General features: G+C 43.7%; 1 protein-coding gene across 3 annotated transcripts in view; it reads left to right on the forward strand.

Moving 5' to 3' along the window:
* LOC146790039 (alpha-N-acetylgalactosaminidase-like) overlaps positions 1 to 17,885 on the forward strand; it is a 154,287-nt gene that overhangs the window by 126,257 nt on the left and 10,145 nt on the right. For all 3 annotated transcript variants that reach the window (XM_085628371.1, XM_085628370.1, XM_085628369.1), the window contains one exon: positions 5,290 to 5,451. In XM_085628371.1, coding sequence (XP_085484497.1) covers positions 5,290 to 5,451 — 162 coding nt within the window. The remainder of the gene's footprint in view (positions 1 to 5,289; positions 5,452 to 17,885) is intronic.

The following is a 17,885-nucleotide window of genomic DNA, read 5'->3' on the forward strand; positions in this document are numbered from 1 at the left end:
CCCCTAAATTCAGTAGTTAGGGGAGCCTTGGGATCAGGAAATGAGATCCTGCTGACCAGAGAAGCAGAAGGACCGAAGAGCTGCGAAATCAAGCACTGCAGAAGAAGCAACTGATGTGGCACCAGCCCTGCCAACCTGTTCACTTATTCTTGACAATTGCGCCAAAGTCGTATCGCCCTGCAAGCTGCTGATCCTCCAAAGCCTGGGAGGACTGCAAGCATTTCTCCAAAGACTCTGGCGCTCCTGTGGAATAGTGGAACTGTTCCCCTGCATCGGGTATGTACCAAAGAATTAGCTGTAAGACTCCACGATGAATGGATGGTGTGAATCTCCTTACTGAACAGTGTGTATCATTTATTGGCTGTGTGTGTGCAGTGGATGTCGGCTGCTCGACTACACTATCCCCTAGAAGAGCACCTTGGGATTGCTGGAGCAAGCCCCTGTCCACCAGTAAGGGAATGCCTGGACTTTTTGCACTGTCTACCTCATTTTGTTTGTATACCATATAAAGAGCCAGCTTCCTACAGTCGCTTTCTTCACTCATTCTGTAATGGGTTGATTCACTCTTTTATGAGGCGTTAAGCTGGCGATTTGCCCTGTTCCTGAAAAGTGCATTGCCAAGACTCCTTAAAGATCTAGATTCTGACTGACCTATTAAAACAAATATTCATTAATATGGGTTTGGTTATTTCTTAGAGGTGTGGTAATGGTGAGGTTCAGAGGCACTGTATGTGAATGATATAGTCAATATTACCTTTTTTTTTTTTTTTAACTAGTAACAATCGTGTTTACTGACAGGCCCATCAAAACTAACATTTTTTTATATCTGCTCTAAGTAACGTGAAGTACTATGAAGCACACATACTGTTCCATAAAAATTAAAAAAGAAAACACAGTGGTTCAGTTTAAAAAAAATCTTGTTTGCAAGCATATAACTACCACTTTTAAGTGACAGCAGCTTATAATAAAAAATGGAAATAACAAAATTAATAAGGGCACCAGCTTTCAAAAGGTCATCTCTATTGACTCTGCAGTACTAGTTAAGTTTTGGCTTCTTTCAGAGTTATCTAAATCCTGCTACTGATTTTGCTCCACTTTTGGCTCAGTGGGTAAGCTGTTCATATCCTAGCTGTGCAGGAGTCGATTGGGACAGGGAAAGCCTTTCTCTCACAGGACTTTGTCTTGTATGTATGGTCCTACAGAATTGGCCTATCTGAGTCTTTCAGGTGTTTGTAAAGAGTGTGGGACTGTGAAAGTCTGGCCTGGCAAACTTAAATTTCATGTAGTTCTTCATTAAAGCTATATGCTGGTGTGGAGTCAGTCTTTCATGGCACATGATAACTAGGCCTGGGCAAAAATTTCGTTCCGTTCGCGGAAATTGCGATAATTTGACATTTTTGCGTTCCGCGGAGAGCGCGAAAATGTCAAAAATTCCGGTTTCCGCAGCTTGGCGATAATTTGTTTCTTGCTCGCGCTGTAAAATGATACATTCTCGCGCGCGCGCGCGATCGCCTTACCTGAATCCCTGCGTTCGCCGACAAGTTTTCTTGATCCGGTCGCGTTCTCCATGAGATGTTGTATTGTTTTTAGCCATTTGCGCTGTCTCGCGACAGTTCGCGCCCGCAGTGACGTCATGCGTCGCGCGATCACGTCTTTCTTCTCGCGATCATGCACCGCGAGAACAACTCAAAACAAGATGGCCGCGCCCGCAAGCAACCACATGGGTAAGTTGGCGACCCGCAACCATGCAGAAAATCTCGCGAACATGCCGGAAAAAAACTTCCGCATCTTCGCGATATTTCTGCTTGTTTGCGATAATTTTAAACATTCTCGCGATAATTTGCGAAGGTTAATTCCGCAAATTCCGCCCACCCCTAATGATAACTGTCAAATACCAAATAGGCCCAGTCAACCCATTTACCCCCCACTAGTGTACATTAAAATCTGGTCCTGCTTATCCCGTGGGACCTTGTGGCGATCTCTTAAAATGCACATCTCTAGGGAGACCAGAAGGTTATCATTTGTTCAACATGAGCAACCTCAGTTGTGCTCTTTTCGGCACCCAAGTATGCTCTGCATTCCAATAACCGACAACCGATCTAGGTCTTTCTTTCTCCCTCTCAATGATATAGCTTCTCTCATCTGGAATGTAATTCACTGAGCAATATTTTTAGAATTTTTTTTAGCTCGCCTCATGTCGTATCCTGGGCAATTTTAGTGTCCCCTGGGAACTCCTGGAATAGTTAACCGTAACCCGTTCCTAAGTGTGAACAATCTTTAGCAAACTCTCTTCTGACCCCATGTCTATCAAGGAGGCATTCTCGACCTAATCCGAGTGGAGAAGAATGAGTTTTCTGTCCAGAAGTACCGTTGCACAAACTGATCTCACATTTGTCAATCATGAAACTGATTAAGGGAATTAGAGCTCTGATATCCTCTCTCATCTTAACACATCCAACCTGACAGCTGATGTCTCTGCCCCATTGGTTAATTTGTGCCTGCATTTGCTGGTGCTCAGCACAGCACTTTACTTCTTAACTGCATTACTTGCTCATGACAGTTCACCACACAGTGGTGCTGTCTGACTATTTTTGAACACAGGATATGAATTCAAGTTTATCAATTCAATACACATAAGAAATATTTATATATAATACCGGTGCTCACAATAGACCTTTCTGACTTGGAATAGTCCAAATGATCACATTTTAAAGAATGGGATGACATATGGCAGTTTGACAGGAGCAATGGGTGGTGCAATCTGCTTTGGCTTCCTGTAAAAATACCTGGGCCTAGTTGCTTGTTTTGCTACAAATTAAACACGGATCTACCCTAGTGTTGTGTTGCCATAAGACTTCATCATCGGCCATTGACACTATTGTCCCCTTAATTGAACAGTTATCAACTAAAAGACAGCTCAAGGGTTCTTGGAGTACTTGAAGGGAAGACGTTTGACATCTAGTGAGAAATGCCAAAAATAAATCATACTGCAATTATTCTTCATTCAAACAGTCAGGGAGGGTCATACAAAGATAATACTCAAAAGGACAAGATCAGTTTTTCCAGTGTACTAATTGATCAAGCCCGCTTCTCACCCAAAAATGTTTAATGCGGCTCAAAAACAAAATGGTATCGACAAAAGTAAATTCCACTGCATCAAGACATAGTTGAAGCCTACTCAGTCAAGAGACGGGTGCACCAGACTGGCTAAAATTTTGACTAACATGATGTTCAACAAGAGATACTATTAAACAACAATCAATGGCAGGTGCTGAAATAAAGGGAAAGTCTGAGGTCAGGTGGTCATTATTGAAACAAATTGATATCGGCACTACAGGTACATCCGTAGCAAATATGAAACCATCATCCCACATTAACAATACCATTTCTGCCTTAAGTAACCCATAGCTTAGTGAATTTTGGGTGAATATCATCAATGCCTCCATGAAGAAATACACTGTACCTAACAATATAAATATTGTCATGTACAGCCTCTTCAAAAAAATAACTAGTAGTCCCTCTGATAATTTAAATAGCTACTTATCTGTTACCAGTCTGCTATTTCTTTCAAAATTCCTTGAATATTTTGTGGTCGAAAAACTTTATGGAAAATCGATTTTCCAGCCACATCAGACTGCTGCCCATGGCTCCAGTGACAATTGTCTGCGTCCGCCTAATGACGTTTTGTAGATACCCGTACTCACAGACCTTGTGAACTGTTAGAACTTCAGTTTGCAAAAACGTGCCTACGCCTTCCAGGACTAACGGCTATTACTTCAAGTATCTTCAAACAGAACCTTTATAACCCCCAGCCCATACAGGATCATCTTAAATTCCATGACTGCTGTATATTATCCCTTTAGGCAATAAACCTCTTAACAGCCTTGACAATGACTTAGGCTTCCATGCCAAAAGGGCAAAAAACGTGTTGGCTGTGCATTTGAAAAAATTTACAGAAGATTCATGTTCATTACAATTGAATGTTTTATATAACATTCAGATTGGATTCTCCACACAAATTTTTGTTTCAATCGAATTTCTTTAAATTGCTTTGCCCCTACTAATTTGTGTTTCAATCTCATTTGTTCAACAAAGGAGTCATATGCCATGGGAATAAATCTGGTATGTATGTCACCTTGTCATACATGAAAAATATAATAAAGGGAGACCAGTATCAACTAAAGATGTTATGGAAATTTAAATTGTTCATTCCAAAGCAAACCCTAAAGACCGTGGTATAAGTAATGGTCCAGAGGATAATAGGAAATAAAAAGATCTTACTAACAAGTCTCAATAAGTCAAGATTAGGACCTAAATGCTGTTCCTCATGCAGCACCATGTGTGCTTCAAGGCACCAGCTGCAAATTTCACGTGACTTCTTAATTATAAGAATTTTGCTAACCTCAACTTGAAGAAAGGTGCCAATTTACATTGTTCTAAAGTCACATATAATAAGTCCAGTTGGACACACCAAAATGTCTTGGACTGAAACCACAGATTTCTGAAGAAGCTTGCATGTCCAGATCAAAGAGGACTGTGCCTACAATTTTATTTAGAAAGCACAAACCCTTGAAGCAGGCCTTCTCAAGAGTTCTCTTTAAGCTCTGAAACCCCCTGCACCTTTCCATTGGGGAAGCACTTATCGTAGATAGCTTCAAGACCAAATTCAAAACCTTCTTATCTAAGTTGCACATATGAACAGGAAGCATATTGTTTAACATAGAATCAGTGTTTCTTTTAAAGGTCCCACCACACTGCACCAGTTGTTTATGCAATGTATATGGGTCTGGTAGTAACCCACAATGCTGCATACTATTTATAGTTAATTACTTTGCTAGATGACATGCGAACCTGATATGTGAAGACCGTAAAACTTTGCTGTTTACCTATTTCCTTTTGTGGCAGTACCAAGTCTTGACAGAAGAGCTTTACTGTATTGTTGACCAGTTTATCAACTGATGCCCCTTATTGAACCTTTGTTGCTGCCTGGTGTTTGTTTTGGAAAAATTCACTGTGCTTGATTACTTTACTCTTGCACCCTTAAGTCACCATGTAAAAGAGCTCTCTTAGCTCATTAATGTACACTACCTGCAGTATTTTACCATTGTACTTCGCTTCTTCATTTGCACAATTCTGTAAATTAGTATATAAATCGAGGTATAGATTAGATCATAATAGATTCAAGTCATTTAAGTTAAGGTGTGGGGTAAACCCAGTTGCTTAGCTTAATATGGTGACTGACACAAACCAGTAGAACTCTGTTAATGTATATATTTCTTTTCTGTGTAGGTGAACTATACATTGCTTGGAGAAATCTGTAACATGTGGAGGAACTATGATGACATCCAAGACTCGTGGGACAGTGTCCTGGATATTATTGAATGGTATGGAAAGAATCAAGATGTCTTGCAACCGGCAGCTGGACCAGGGAAATGGAATGACCCAGATATGGTAAAAGACCATCAATTTAAGCTCCTGTTTCGATAAAATGCTCACATTAAATGTGATAGAGATACTAGACAATACAAGCCATTGTAGAAATGCCCAGTTTCTAAAAGTGTGTGCTCATGATTCTTTCAATTAACGTCTTGTTTAGAAAGACCGGGCCTGTTTTGGTCATTCACTCTAGACAGTCACAAAGGGAGCTGTGGTGTATCCTGCAAATCCTGATTAGCCATCCCCCTGCTGATGGGTCTTCCTGGCCTACAGTGGTGGGAGGAGTTGTCACTTGCAACAGGCTGTGCCTGCCTTTCACAATGCTGTCTCCGACCCCCTGTAGTGTATGGAGCCAGGGCTGGGATTGAATGGGGGTGTTGTGCACTTCTAAAGTTTGTTTGAAGTTACCTCCAGGTCAAATACATTTTGGGTATAAGTGCAGGGGCTCTGACCCCATGTTTTTAGACTCTGTGTGGGACTTGTAACCAGACGCTGCTGGCTCTACATGCTGCACATTGCCAGGAGGAACTGCTGAGCTGTCAGAAGAAACCACTACTTGAACTTTGCTTTGTTGTGCTGACCTGCTGGAAGAACTGCCTTTTGCCTGCAAGTGATTGTGATGGATACGTGATAAATGTGCTGGTGTGCCTGCCTGCTTCCTGCTTTTCCCTGCCAGCACAGCGCATGTTAAGTACTGCTGGAGGCTCTTGTGCTTTCCTTCATCGTGTGCTGGGAAGATCCTTGGAGCACTGTGTATGGCTCCTGTGTCTCTTGGCCAGTCTAGCGCATGGTGTGCGCTGTATAGAGGGTCTCTGCTGGTACTGTTATGGAGTATGGGGAGCACCTTGCTAGAGGAACCGGCACCTTTTGCTGAACTGTGCCATCAGCACGGGTTGAGCGCTTTGACCTGGGGATCCGCTCCTGTGGAGACAGTGTTTAGTGATGTGCTCCTGCCCCTGAATGCCAGCGATTCTCCTCTGCCTTGTGTTGCTTTCCTGCCCCTGCCGCAGGACTGGTGATTGCCGCAGAGGGTGGTGTTCAGGGAAGACAGTTTTTGAAGGAAGGAGCCACGATGTATGATTAGGTGCTCCGCTCCCTACATGCAAAATTGCCAATCTTGAGACATGCCCAGGCAGTGCAGGACCACCCCAGGAATAGAGAAGTACTGAGAGGGAAGCACTGCCTGCTCCCTCACTTCCTGGATCCCGACGGGCGCCTTGGTCTTCTAGCCCGAGTGGAGCCATTCTTGGACAACTCGGACCCAAGCGGTCCCAGCATGGTGGCATGGCATCCCTCTCTATTGCGGTATAGACCTTTCGTGCTGGCTGATCATGGGAAGGGGCCCAGCGAGGTCTCCCCATGAAAGTCTGCAGTGTCTGCCCCCCCGTGTGTGAACATACCTGGGGGTACTTGTCCTGTATGTGGACATAGCGGGGTGGAACCTCGACGGAGGCTCCCAATTCCCGGTGGTAATTGGCTGCATCTCGAAAGTTGACAAGACTACCGTGGTCCATGTAGGAGGCGTCCAGAGGCTTCTACGGCCTACATGGTGTACTGACTACCGTATACAGCCAAATAGGAGGGCAGGAACGCTGTGCCCTAGGTTCTTATTGTGATTATGGTGAACCAGGTGTTTTAATCGATACTTGCTGCAACTTCGTGCCCTGATGTTGTGATGCATGTTGTCTTTCCTCACATTGCCAGGACTTGCATAGTATGCTCGGCAACTTTGATTTATGTACGATATAACCTGCACTTCAGGCCCTGATGTGTTCTAATATATGTTGTTTTGAGGCTTTCATTGTCAGTATAATGAGCAATATTTCAGGATTCACCTTGTGTGCATGGTGCTAGTGTTTATATGACATGTGCAACATATAATTCTTCACTTCACTTTATTGCACTAACTGTGATGTTATGACAATTGCCTAGTTGGGAAAGTGATTTATGGTTTGTCAAGTTTGGTCATTGCGTTATCTACAATATGAGATTTTTTTATATAATATTGTGTGGAGTCTCTTTTGTGGTGTATTTGTGTCACTGGTGTGTGTGTGCGTTGTGCAAACGCTTTACACATTGCCTGTGGGATAAGCCTGACGTCTCTGCCAGGCTACCAAGGAGGTGAGATGTGGTTATCATGGTATGTGCCTGGCTTAGGTGCATACCCTAGCTAACCATGAATCCGATTACTAACAGTACTACAATAACACTTGTAAATGCACTACAAAATGCTATTCCCTAACCTACCTCTCATATCTTTTCTATGTGGAGATCTTCACACATGTGAGTTTATTACTTCGTTGTGAATGTGGGAGGGATCGGGGCAGGGACTGAAAAAAGGGGCTTACTTGCTACTAAATGGGAGAGGGTTATGGAGGAGCATTGAGGGGTTTTGTAGGGTGAAGGAGTAGTTTATGTAGGGACATGCACCCACCCAAAAAAGGAATAAGCCCATTGCTATTCATAACTTGCACTTCTAATGTTTCTTAAGTCATAAAGGGACACAAAACAATAGTAAATGACTTCAGATCAGGGCTCTTTTAAGTCCAGCACCACATATGACCAACCACTGGTACTGCAACACCTTCCCGTAGAAAATACTGGAGGTAGCGATTTTAATCAAAACCCCATAGGAAAAAAATTGTTAATTAAATTATTTAAAATATTAACAAATATAATTCAATGTTAAAACCATTTGCAAGTAAAACATGTTTATTATCTATTATATGTTAACAACCTCTTTAAATTTATAAATGTAACATAATTAAAACAAACATTCAATTACTTTTAAATGCAACATCACTTTCAATAATGAAATCTATTTTTTAATTTATACTAGAGGAAAATTTGTTTAAATTAAAGATTTAATTGAACATTAATTTAATAGTGCTGTATAATTTTTCAAAAATGTTGTTCTACATTTATAATAAACACATACAAATATGTACATTAATATTTAACATAAAAATATGTTATACATTTTTTCGAGTTTTACTTTTCCCTATAATTTACTGTAGGGAGACTCCAGTCTTATGGGAAAGTATAGAGAAAATAAAAAAAGTTAATAAAACTGTATAATAAATGAGTAAAAATATTTAGTACTAGACTTAATTCTTGTTGGCAGTAGTTACTTGCATGTGTTAATTTGGCTCCACCCCTTTTTCAGTAGCTTTACACTAAGATTTTGTGAATAGCCAAAAGTAGTAAACTTTCTCCAAAGTGTAACATTAAATTACACATGTAATTTAAACACAATTGTAAGTTACCTTAGTGAATTGCTTCAATGTCTGTGTACTCTGCTCTACCGGCCTACAGGTTGCGCAGTGACAGTGGTCAAGAGAAATCTACAGTGCAAACCAAATTCCTTGGCTCGCATCAATTATGGTTTCACATAGGATAGTATTTCCTAGCATTAATCAGAACGTGTTTCATGATTGGCATGTTTGATTTACTGGCACTGAGTGTGCCAGGGCCTGTAAATCAAATGCTACTAGTAGCCGGCAGCTCTGGTTGTGCCACCCACAGACGTAGCCCTGTAAAGGTATCTCAGACCTGCCACTGCAGAGTCTGTGTGCAGGTTTTACTGCCATGTCGACTTGGCAAGTGCACCCACTTGCTAACCCCTATCCTTCCCTTTTATTACATGTAAGTCACCCACCCCTAAGGTAGGCCCAAGATAACCCGCAGGGCAGGGTAGTGTAGGGGAAAGGTAGGGCATGAACTGGTAGTGAAATACAGTGTATTTCGTTTCTCAGTATTGAAAGGCTATCTGTCCCATAGGATAGAATGGGAGATACTTTGTAACACCTTACAAGTAAAACCTCCAATTGGGACAAGATAGAGAAATTGAGTTTAGTATGACTGAACTCGGAGTGAAAAAATGCACCTTTTAGTAAAGATGATTTTTATGTTGTGTTTGAAAATACCACTTTTAGAAAGTGGGTATTTTCTTGCTTAGCCATCCTATGTGCCACTGCTGAGTTGTGGATTGTATGTCTGTCTTTGGAATAACGTGGCAGGGGCTGGGGATGTGCATTCTCTTCAGTCAGCCACTGGGGTGGGGTTGAGGTGTGTCCTGCCTCTCCTGGATGAGTCAGGGCTAGGCTGAATAGACATGGGCTGAATATAGAGTAGTGAGAGGAGATTTCCTTGCACCTGAATAGGCCTGGTCTGCCTTGGATAATGCTGTCTGTACCCCCTGCCAGGAAGCTGAGCCAGAGAGAACAGAACGGGTTTGGACTGAGCACAGACACTCTCCCACAAGAGAACAAAGGGAAATGTGGTATAAATATTGGGGCCCAGACCCCAGAATTCTAGAACTCTTTTGGACCCAGAAACTTGCAAAGAAGAAGAGGTGGAGAAGCTGTGAGGAGGAACTACCACTTTACTGTGTACTTTGTTGTGTTGGCCTGCAGTGACTGCTTCTGTCTTGGGCAGAGAAAGGACTGGACTGAACTTTCTGCAACTTCTTTGAGTTTCTCCAAGGGCTTGAGGTAGAGCTTGCCCCCTGTTCAAGACGTCTCGGGAACAGCAAAGACTTCAAATTCCTCTGGGTACCACCTCTGGGATGCATGTCTCAGTTGCCGCAGAGGAAAACTGCAACCTGATGCCGTCACCAAGACCACCGGCTGTTCTGTGACCTGAAGGCACCGCAGAAGGCACCGCCCGACTTTGCACCACAACCCTGGTCTCACCGACGACGACCGCCGCCACCGAGCCGCGGCCTGCGCCGCAACCTGTTTGCACCATACTCCCCACCTCCTTGCTTCAGTCTGCCGCCCTGGTCTCACTGAGACGCTGTTGCCAGCTGACATCGCTGCTGTGGTCTGCACTGTGGTCTGGGGGCACCACTCGTAAGCTAAATGAAGTACCGCCCTGTCGCACACTGCGGCCGCGGCCCACCAAAGCCAGCCCCAATGGCTGCCGATTTTTGACGGACGCCGCAACTTGCACCATGACAGTCGGCACCATGCCGAGCACCGCCCCGCTTCGCACCGCAGCCCTGGTCTCACTGACATTGCTGGGCCACCGAGCAGCTGCCTGCACCGCGACCTGAGAGCACCACACGTCGCACTGCTCCACTTCACACCACAGCCTTGACGAGCACCGCCGCCGGCCGACACCGCCATGGTCGGCCAGGACAAAAGGTACTGTTTGCAAGTCTGCTGACCCCTACGCCAGTCCCCAGTGATGTGGTCATTCCAAGCTGTTTGATTTAGTTGTTTTCAGCACTGCTGTAGTACCAGACAAAGCTGTACAAAAGGGGGTGGTGATGGACGGAGCATCAGAACCAATCAAACAGTCAACAGATCTGGGTTTGATCCATCACCGTTCTTTAGCCCACTCTGCCACCCCAGTTCAGACATGGCCATATGCAAATCAGTCTGACCCTGTGCCTCATGGGAACAGTCCAGCCCGAACTGCCAAGCCATGCCTTCCCTGGACCGGAAACAAGCTTCCTAGGACCAGTTTCTGGCATTTCAGCCGTCTTCAGCCAGGCTTGCTTGAATCCAGTGGCAAAGTGAGCAAGGGACTCGCGTCTGAGCATACCCTGCCAACTTATGGCGAACAAAGCGGTACAAAAGGGGGTGGTGATGGACGGAGCATCAGAACCAATCAAACACTCTCACACCCAGTCAACAGATCTGGGTTTGATCCATCACCGTTCTTTAGCCCACTCGGCCACCCCAGTTCAGATATGGCCATATGCAAATCACTCTTAACCTGTGCCTCATGGGAACAGTCCAGCCCGAACTGCCAAGCCATGCCTTCCCTGGACCGGAAACAAGCTTCCTAGGATCAGTTTCTGGCATTTCAGCCGTCTTCAGCCAGGCTTGCTTGAATCCAGTGGCAAAGTGAGCAAGGGACTCACGTCTGAGCATACCCTGCCAACTTATGGCGAACAAAGCGGTACAAAAGGGGGTGGTGATGGACGGAGCATCAGAACCAATCAAACACTCACACCCAGTCAACAGATCTGGGTTTGAACCATCACCGCTCTTTAGCCCACTCTGCCACCCCAGTTCAGACATGGCCATATGCAAATCAGTCTGACCCTGTGCCTCATGGGAACAGTCAAGCCCGAACTGCCAAGCCATGCCTTCCCTGGACCGGAAACGAGCTTCCTAGGACCAGTTTCTGGCATTTCAGCCGTCTTCAGCCAGGCCTGCTTGAATCCAGTGGCAAAGTGAGCAAGGGACTCACGTCTGAGCATACCCTGACAACTTATGGCGAACAAAGCGGTACAAAAGGGGGTGGTGATGGACGGAGCATCAGAACCAATCAAACACTCACACCCAGTCAACAGATCTGGGTTTGATCCATCACCGTTCTTTAGCCCACTCTGCCACCCCAGTTCAGATATGGCCATATGCAAATCACTCTTACCCTGTGCCTCATGGGAACAGTCCAGCCCGAACTGCCAAGCCATGCCTTCCCTGGACCGGAAACAAGCTTCCTAGGACCAGTTTCTGGCATTTCAGCCGTCTTCAGCCAGGCTTGCTTGAATCCAGTGGCAAAGTGAGCAAGGGACTCACGTCTGAGCATACCCTGCCAACTTATGGCGAACAAAGCGGTACAAAAGGGGGTGGTGATGGACGGACCATCAGAACCAATCAAACACTCACACCCAGTCAACAGATCTGGGTTTGATCCATCACCGTTCTTTAGCCCACTCTGCCACCCCAGTTCAGATATGGCCATATGCAAATCACTCTTACCCTGTGCCTCATGGGAACAGTCCAGCCCGAACTGCCAAGCCATGCCTTCCCTGGACCGGAAACAAGCTTCCTAGGATCAGTTTCTGGCATTTCAGCCGTCTTCAGCCAGGCCTGCTTGAATCCAGTGGCAAAGTGAGCAAGGGACTCGCGTCTGAGCATACCCTGACAACTTATGGCGAACAAAGCGGTACAAAAGGGGGTGGTGATGGACGGACCATCAGAACCAATCAAACACTCACACCCAGTCAACAGATCTGGGTTTGATCCATCACCGTTCTTTAGCCCACTCTGCCACCCCAGTTCAGATATGGCCATATGCAAATCAGTCTGACCCTGTGCCTCATGGGAACAGTCCAGCCCGAACTGCCAAGCCATGCCTTCCCTGGACCGGAAACGAGCTTCCTAGGACCAGTTTCTGGCATTTCAGCCGTCTTCAGCCAGGCTTGCTTGAATCCAGTGGCAAAGTGAGCAAGGGACTCACGTCTGAGCATACCCTGACAACTTATGGCGAACAAAGCGGTACAAAAGGGGGTGGTGATGGACGGAGCATCAGAACCAATCAAACACTCGCACCCAGTCAACAGATCTGGGTTTGATCCATCACCGTTCTTTAGCCCACTCTGCCACCCCAGACGAAGCTACCAACTTCAAGAAACTGCATTTTTAAGGTGATTCTTACAAAGTGCATATTTTGATGATTGTATGTTGGATTTTTATCATTTTCGTCTCGTTTTACACAGATAAATATTGGATATTTTTATTAACTGGTGTGGTGTCCTTTTGTAGTGTTTTCAATGTATTACTCTGTTATGTGCAAATATTTTACACACTGCCTCTTAGATAAGCCTGCCTGCTCGTGCCAAGCTACCAAGGGGGTGAGCAGGGGTTATTTCAATAGTGTATCCCCCCTTATCCTGACTAGGAAGAAGGGTCCCTACTTGGGCAGGGTAACAATCTGCCAACTAAAGATCCCCATTTCTAACATATGGCGAGGAAGCTTTTTGCAATTCTTCGAGGATGTACTCCTCTCCGTTCTGCAACTCTGTTACAGTTTGAGAGTGTGTATAAAAAAGGATATTGGTAAGTTGGCAAAGTTTGACGACAGGTACCCAATTTATTATAATTGGTGGAACTGTTTCCTCACCAAAATGGATGGTAAGAGGGTATCTAATTAGCCTGTCTGCATGACCATATTGGGTCTATCTTGACTTAGGAGGCTACCTATAGTTTAACCACAACACATGCCCATTCACTAAGTTCCTCATTATGAGTTGGCCAGATTGCGGTGGAAGGATAATAGAGGACTTGAATTGCTGAGTCCACCTGGTGTTGTACATGTACAACCAGCCTTGACAAGTTATAATCTGTGAAATGGGGATTAACTATATCCCCCCTGGAAATACCAGCTGAAATTTTGCATGGTTTCCTAGATTGCAGGGACAAATCCAATCAACATTTATCATCTGGTCTCTGAAGGTGGTAATTGTGGGTGGCAGGAAGGTGCTTATCAGGTGTGAGGGAAGGGATGGGTTTTGAGGATATGGTGGGCTGTTGCATGGATCGGGGGGGTGTTAGTTACTCCCTGTAGTTGGAGTGGGTCTGACAGGGTCCAGGCTGTGCGTGTGGCTACAGCCTCTGCCTGAACGATTCACGATTTAATCAGGCCTGGCATTCTTGCACTTGGGAATTGTGAGTGCGGGAACACCAGGTAACTTTGATCTTTCGGTGTGGTATCCCCCATTCCCCCAGCCAGGCACTCCTCTGGGATGCAGATCTCTAATGAGGGCCTAAGCGTTTTAGTGTATTTGCATACAATGTGGAATGTGTTGCCTTCAGATTTGATACCAGTGGTCTCTTTCAATAACTTAAAGCGATATTCAGATAGTTCTTTAGTAGGCATGCCATGGGCGGTTAGGTTCTGTCAAAGAAATATTGAAGTTTTAGTCTAATTTGGATGAGTACAAGGGTGTCTTAAATTTGCTATTTGAAATTGTCTTGTCAATAGCTGAAATGGACTTATTTTTTTTTACCTTCTAGGTAGAGGTTGTTCCAAAGTCACACTCGAAATATTCAACCGTAGCCATGTTTTTGTAATACTCCCCTCCCCCCCCCACCCCCCCAATCCCACTGAAACCTCCAAATATCAGAATATTGATGAAATGCTATGCTAAATGCCCACTGCAGTCCTATCTGTTCTCCACCCCAAGGGTTGGCATTTTCCTCAGAATTTGTTGGCATGCGCACATGGTGGTGTTAGTGTGCAGTGCCTTCTGCAGACCATCTCTTGTTTCTTTGCTATGTCTCTTTTATGGACCTCTTTCATTTTTGAATGCTGACTCTGGGAATTTTTCACACCTCGCCATATGAGTCTGGCTCCAAGTGCAATATACTTACTTGCACTGCACACATTTGCAGGTATCCCTGAATGCAAACTGCCAATCCATTATTGTTCAATGGTATGTGGTGTTGGGAAATTGTAATGAATAGTGTTTGCCTTAAAGTTAATTATCTGTACATTCTAATAGGTTCAAAAGCATCTTAACATAGTAACCACCGATAAGGTCAGTGGTTTTAAGTTCTATGATTAAAATTCTACCTGTCTGCACCCTCATGGTGAAATTTCTGAGATTTAAGACAGACTTATTTTGACAAAATTAACAAACTTTCAATTCATAAGATCTCATAAAGCACGGAAGAGGTGGAAGAAGGTTAATAAGTTATAGCAACATCTACATTTTTTCAGTTTGAAAATCAAACTTTCTTAACCATGTGGGCCAAAGGCACATGCTTTGCTTGAGATTTTGCTACATATAAACCAAAGATTATTTCATTACTCTGAAGATTTTCAGGCATTGTGAGGTCTCTCTCTTGATCATATGTATGGGTCTAAGCGTAAACATTAGCAGCAGTGACCGGTTCTGAACATAGTTTGGGGAAGTCATTTGAACAACACGTCTCCTCAAAACTGTGCATCATAACCGAGACAACTAAAAAAAAAACAGATCGCCCTCAAAGGAAATGGATGATCACAAAGTGTGTAAGACATCAGAAGTGAAAAGTAATGTTAACCAATATTCAAGTCAGTGACTGCACAGAATTCGAATAATGAACAATACTGGCTCTTCAGTTAAACTAGAATCTGTTTCAAAATTATCTTAGGTGGATAAGTCCGCATAATAAAAACTCAAACCCAACATTGTGTTGAAGACAGCACATTAAAACAATTGCAACTACAGCCCACAATAACACACATTGAGTGACCAGTGAATTGAAGCTGAGAAGCCCTGTTTCCCTTAGTCATTAACCTTTTCTAAGATGGCCAATTTCTGGCCTGTAGTTGAAGACATTTACATTTTTTAAAAATGTCCACAGCATTGTCGTTCACTTAGGAGCACCCAAGACATCACTTGCACACATGAATGCTCTGTGATACTCTGCGACAAGACTGGTCTCTGGATGAAAGAATAAATATTTGTATAAAACCATATAGCTCCAGTGCCAGTAGAGTTTGGATGATAAGAATTAAATCCAAGCTTACTTACCTAACTTCCAAAGATCACAGACCTCAATAAACAGAATGTGTTTAATCTAAAAAAAATGCATTCAGAGGTGACCAAAAATCTCAGAAGCAAATAACTTCTTAGTCTGGAATTAATAAGATTATATTCTCACTCGGCTGATAGGGCATGAGACTCCAGGAAAACCTTCTCTCTTTCCAGAAAAAACTGCACTCCCCTCAATGTGTAGCTGATTCCTCCCTCTCCACCCCACTTGCCTAGAATTGAAGGACAATTTATGCCCATTATCTCAGATACTCAACTTCGCTCCATTGTCTTTCCCTAGCCTCTTTTTTTAGCTACCCTTTTCATGCATCTTGTATTTGAAGTTTTGATTCTGCCCTGTTGTTTGGTATCCTTAAATGTTCTTAGGAAACTCTGGTCTTGTATTGTTTGATTGTAAAGTCTGCCAGCATCCTCCGCCCCCAAGTGAGAGCAGCTCTGATCATGAAGGAATAAATAACTTATGGCAAAACATTTGCAGAAACCTATGTTGCTCCACAAACATATATGTCTCAGAACCTTGAATGAAGAAACAAACATGGTGTGAAGTTTTTGTTGTTCTTGGGGTCATGAGGCAGTCTTTTTTGGTCTTTTTTTGGCACTGTTTACCACTGGTGTTGGGAAGCTACTAGTGCTGTTGCGTTCCAGGAGGATATCGAAGATGCTCCCTTTGGGAGTTTGACTCTCCAGGTGTGCCAAAATCGAGCGGGCAGGGCTTAGTTTAAGAGGTGGTTGGGATTAGATATGAATATGGCATGGCATAGTTCATAAAACACAAACTGACAGTGCAGTCCGTGCATTAACTACATGTAGGAGTTCAAATAAGGAAGCTACAACTGTAATACACAGAACACACTAGAAGATGTTCTGGCGCGGAGATGGTTCTTTGGAACAGCCTACATCGTACAGAAGGTGGTCTTCCATAAAACATTAAGATACCTGGGAGATAACCTCCCATCTCAGGAGGCTCACGTTCATTGTATAGCAATGGCACACTACTTCAGAAACCCTCAGACACTTAGCTCCTTGGTCTCTGACTTACTAGATGCAAGTGAGTTTGTCATATAATTACTGAACACTCTAATTTCGAAAGAAATTGCTTGCCAACAAATACTAATCCTCCTCCACAGCATCTGAAGCAACCATCCTTACATGCCTACTATTCAGTTTACTGTGCCAAGAAAGGTATTTGGACACTGATCACTACGTTGCAAACCCCTACTAGCAGTTCTGCCAGTATGCCAATGTTTTTCATCTTCAATCTTGTACTCCGTGATGGATAGCTTTTTGCAAGACCGCGTAACCTGGTTCTATAAATCTGTCTTTAAAAAATTAAGTAGCTGGTCACACCTGTTGGGATGGTGTTTCAATTTGTTTCAAGTGAAACAAAGGCTGTAAAACAGATTTTACTTACACAATCTAAATCATAAACTAAGAAAATCTTGACTGTATACTAATATTTACAAAAATCTCCTCCTACACTAGAACCCACTATCTATCACTGGCCCCTATATACTCGGATTGAAATTCTAATAGTAACATAACCCAATTCCTAAATATGTAGGAAATGTGTTTGGCTGGTGTGAAAGTATAAATATTTATTGTAACCACCTAAACCCATGACTGGGCAGGTGGCCAAAAGTGCAGTTCTCTTGCATACTATTCTGGAATGCGGGTAGAGGCAGCACGAGCTCAAAGGAGCAGGTCCTGCCAATATAGAACAATGGGCCCAATTTAGAATTTAGCAGAGGAGGTACTCTGTCTCCATTCATCGACGAAAGAGACTACCCAGTCTTCCCTGCTGACATAGAACTTGACAACCAGAAAGAGAAAGGGTCGTCGGAGGATTACCCTTTGTCTGCCCACCCTATGTACAGTGGGTTGACAAATGGCAAGTTTTCACTGTCCCTTATTGCCAGGTTGAACCTGTTGGTAAGGGACAGTGAAAATTATAAAATCACCCCATACCATGGTGAAACTCCCCTGGCAAGAAGACTTAGTTTTTTTATTTCAAAAGCAGTCTCACCTTGGGATTTGGGGTTTAAAACTTTAAAAAAATACATTCAAGGTTTGTTGTACGGCTCCATCATGTTGATGGAGCCACCCGTCAAACTTTCAATGCATTTACAGGAATCGCTGTGACAACGGTTCCTTTTGAATGCAAGAGGTG

This window comes from Triturus cristatus, chromosome 10 (assembly GCF_964204655.1).
Source record: "Triturus cristatus chromosome 10, aTriCri1.1, whole genome shotgun sequence".
Taxonomy (NCBI): Eukaryota; Metazoa; Chordata; class Amphibia; order Caudata; family Salamandridae; genus Triturus; species Triturus cristatus.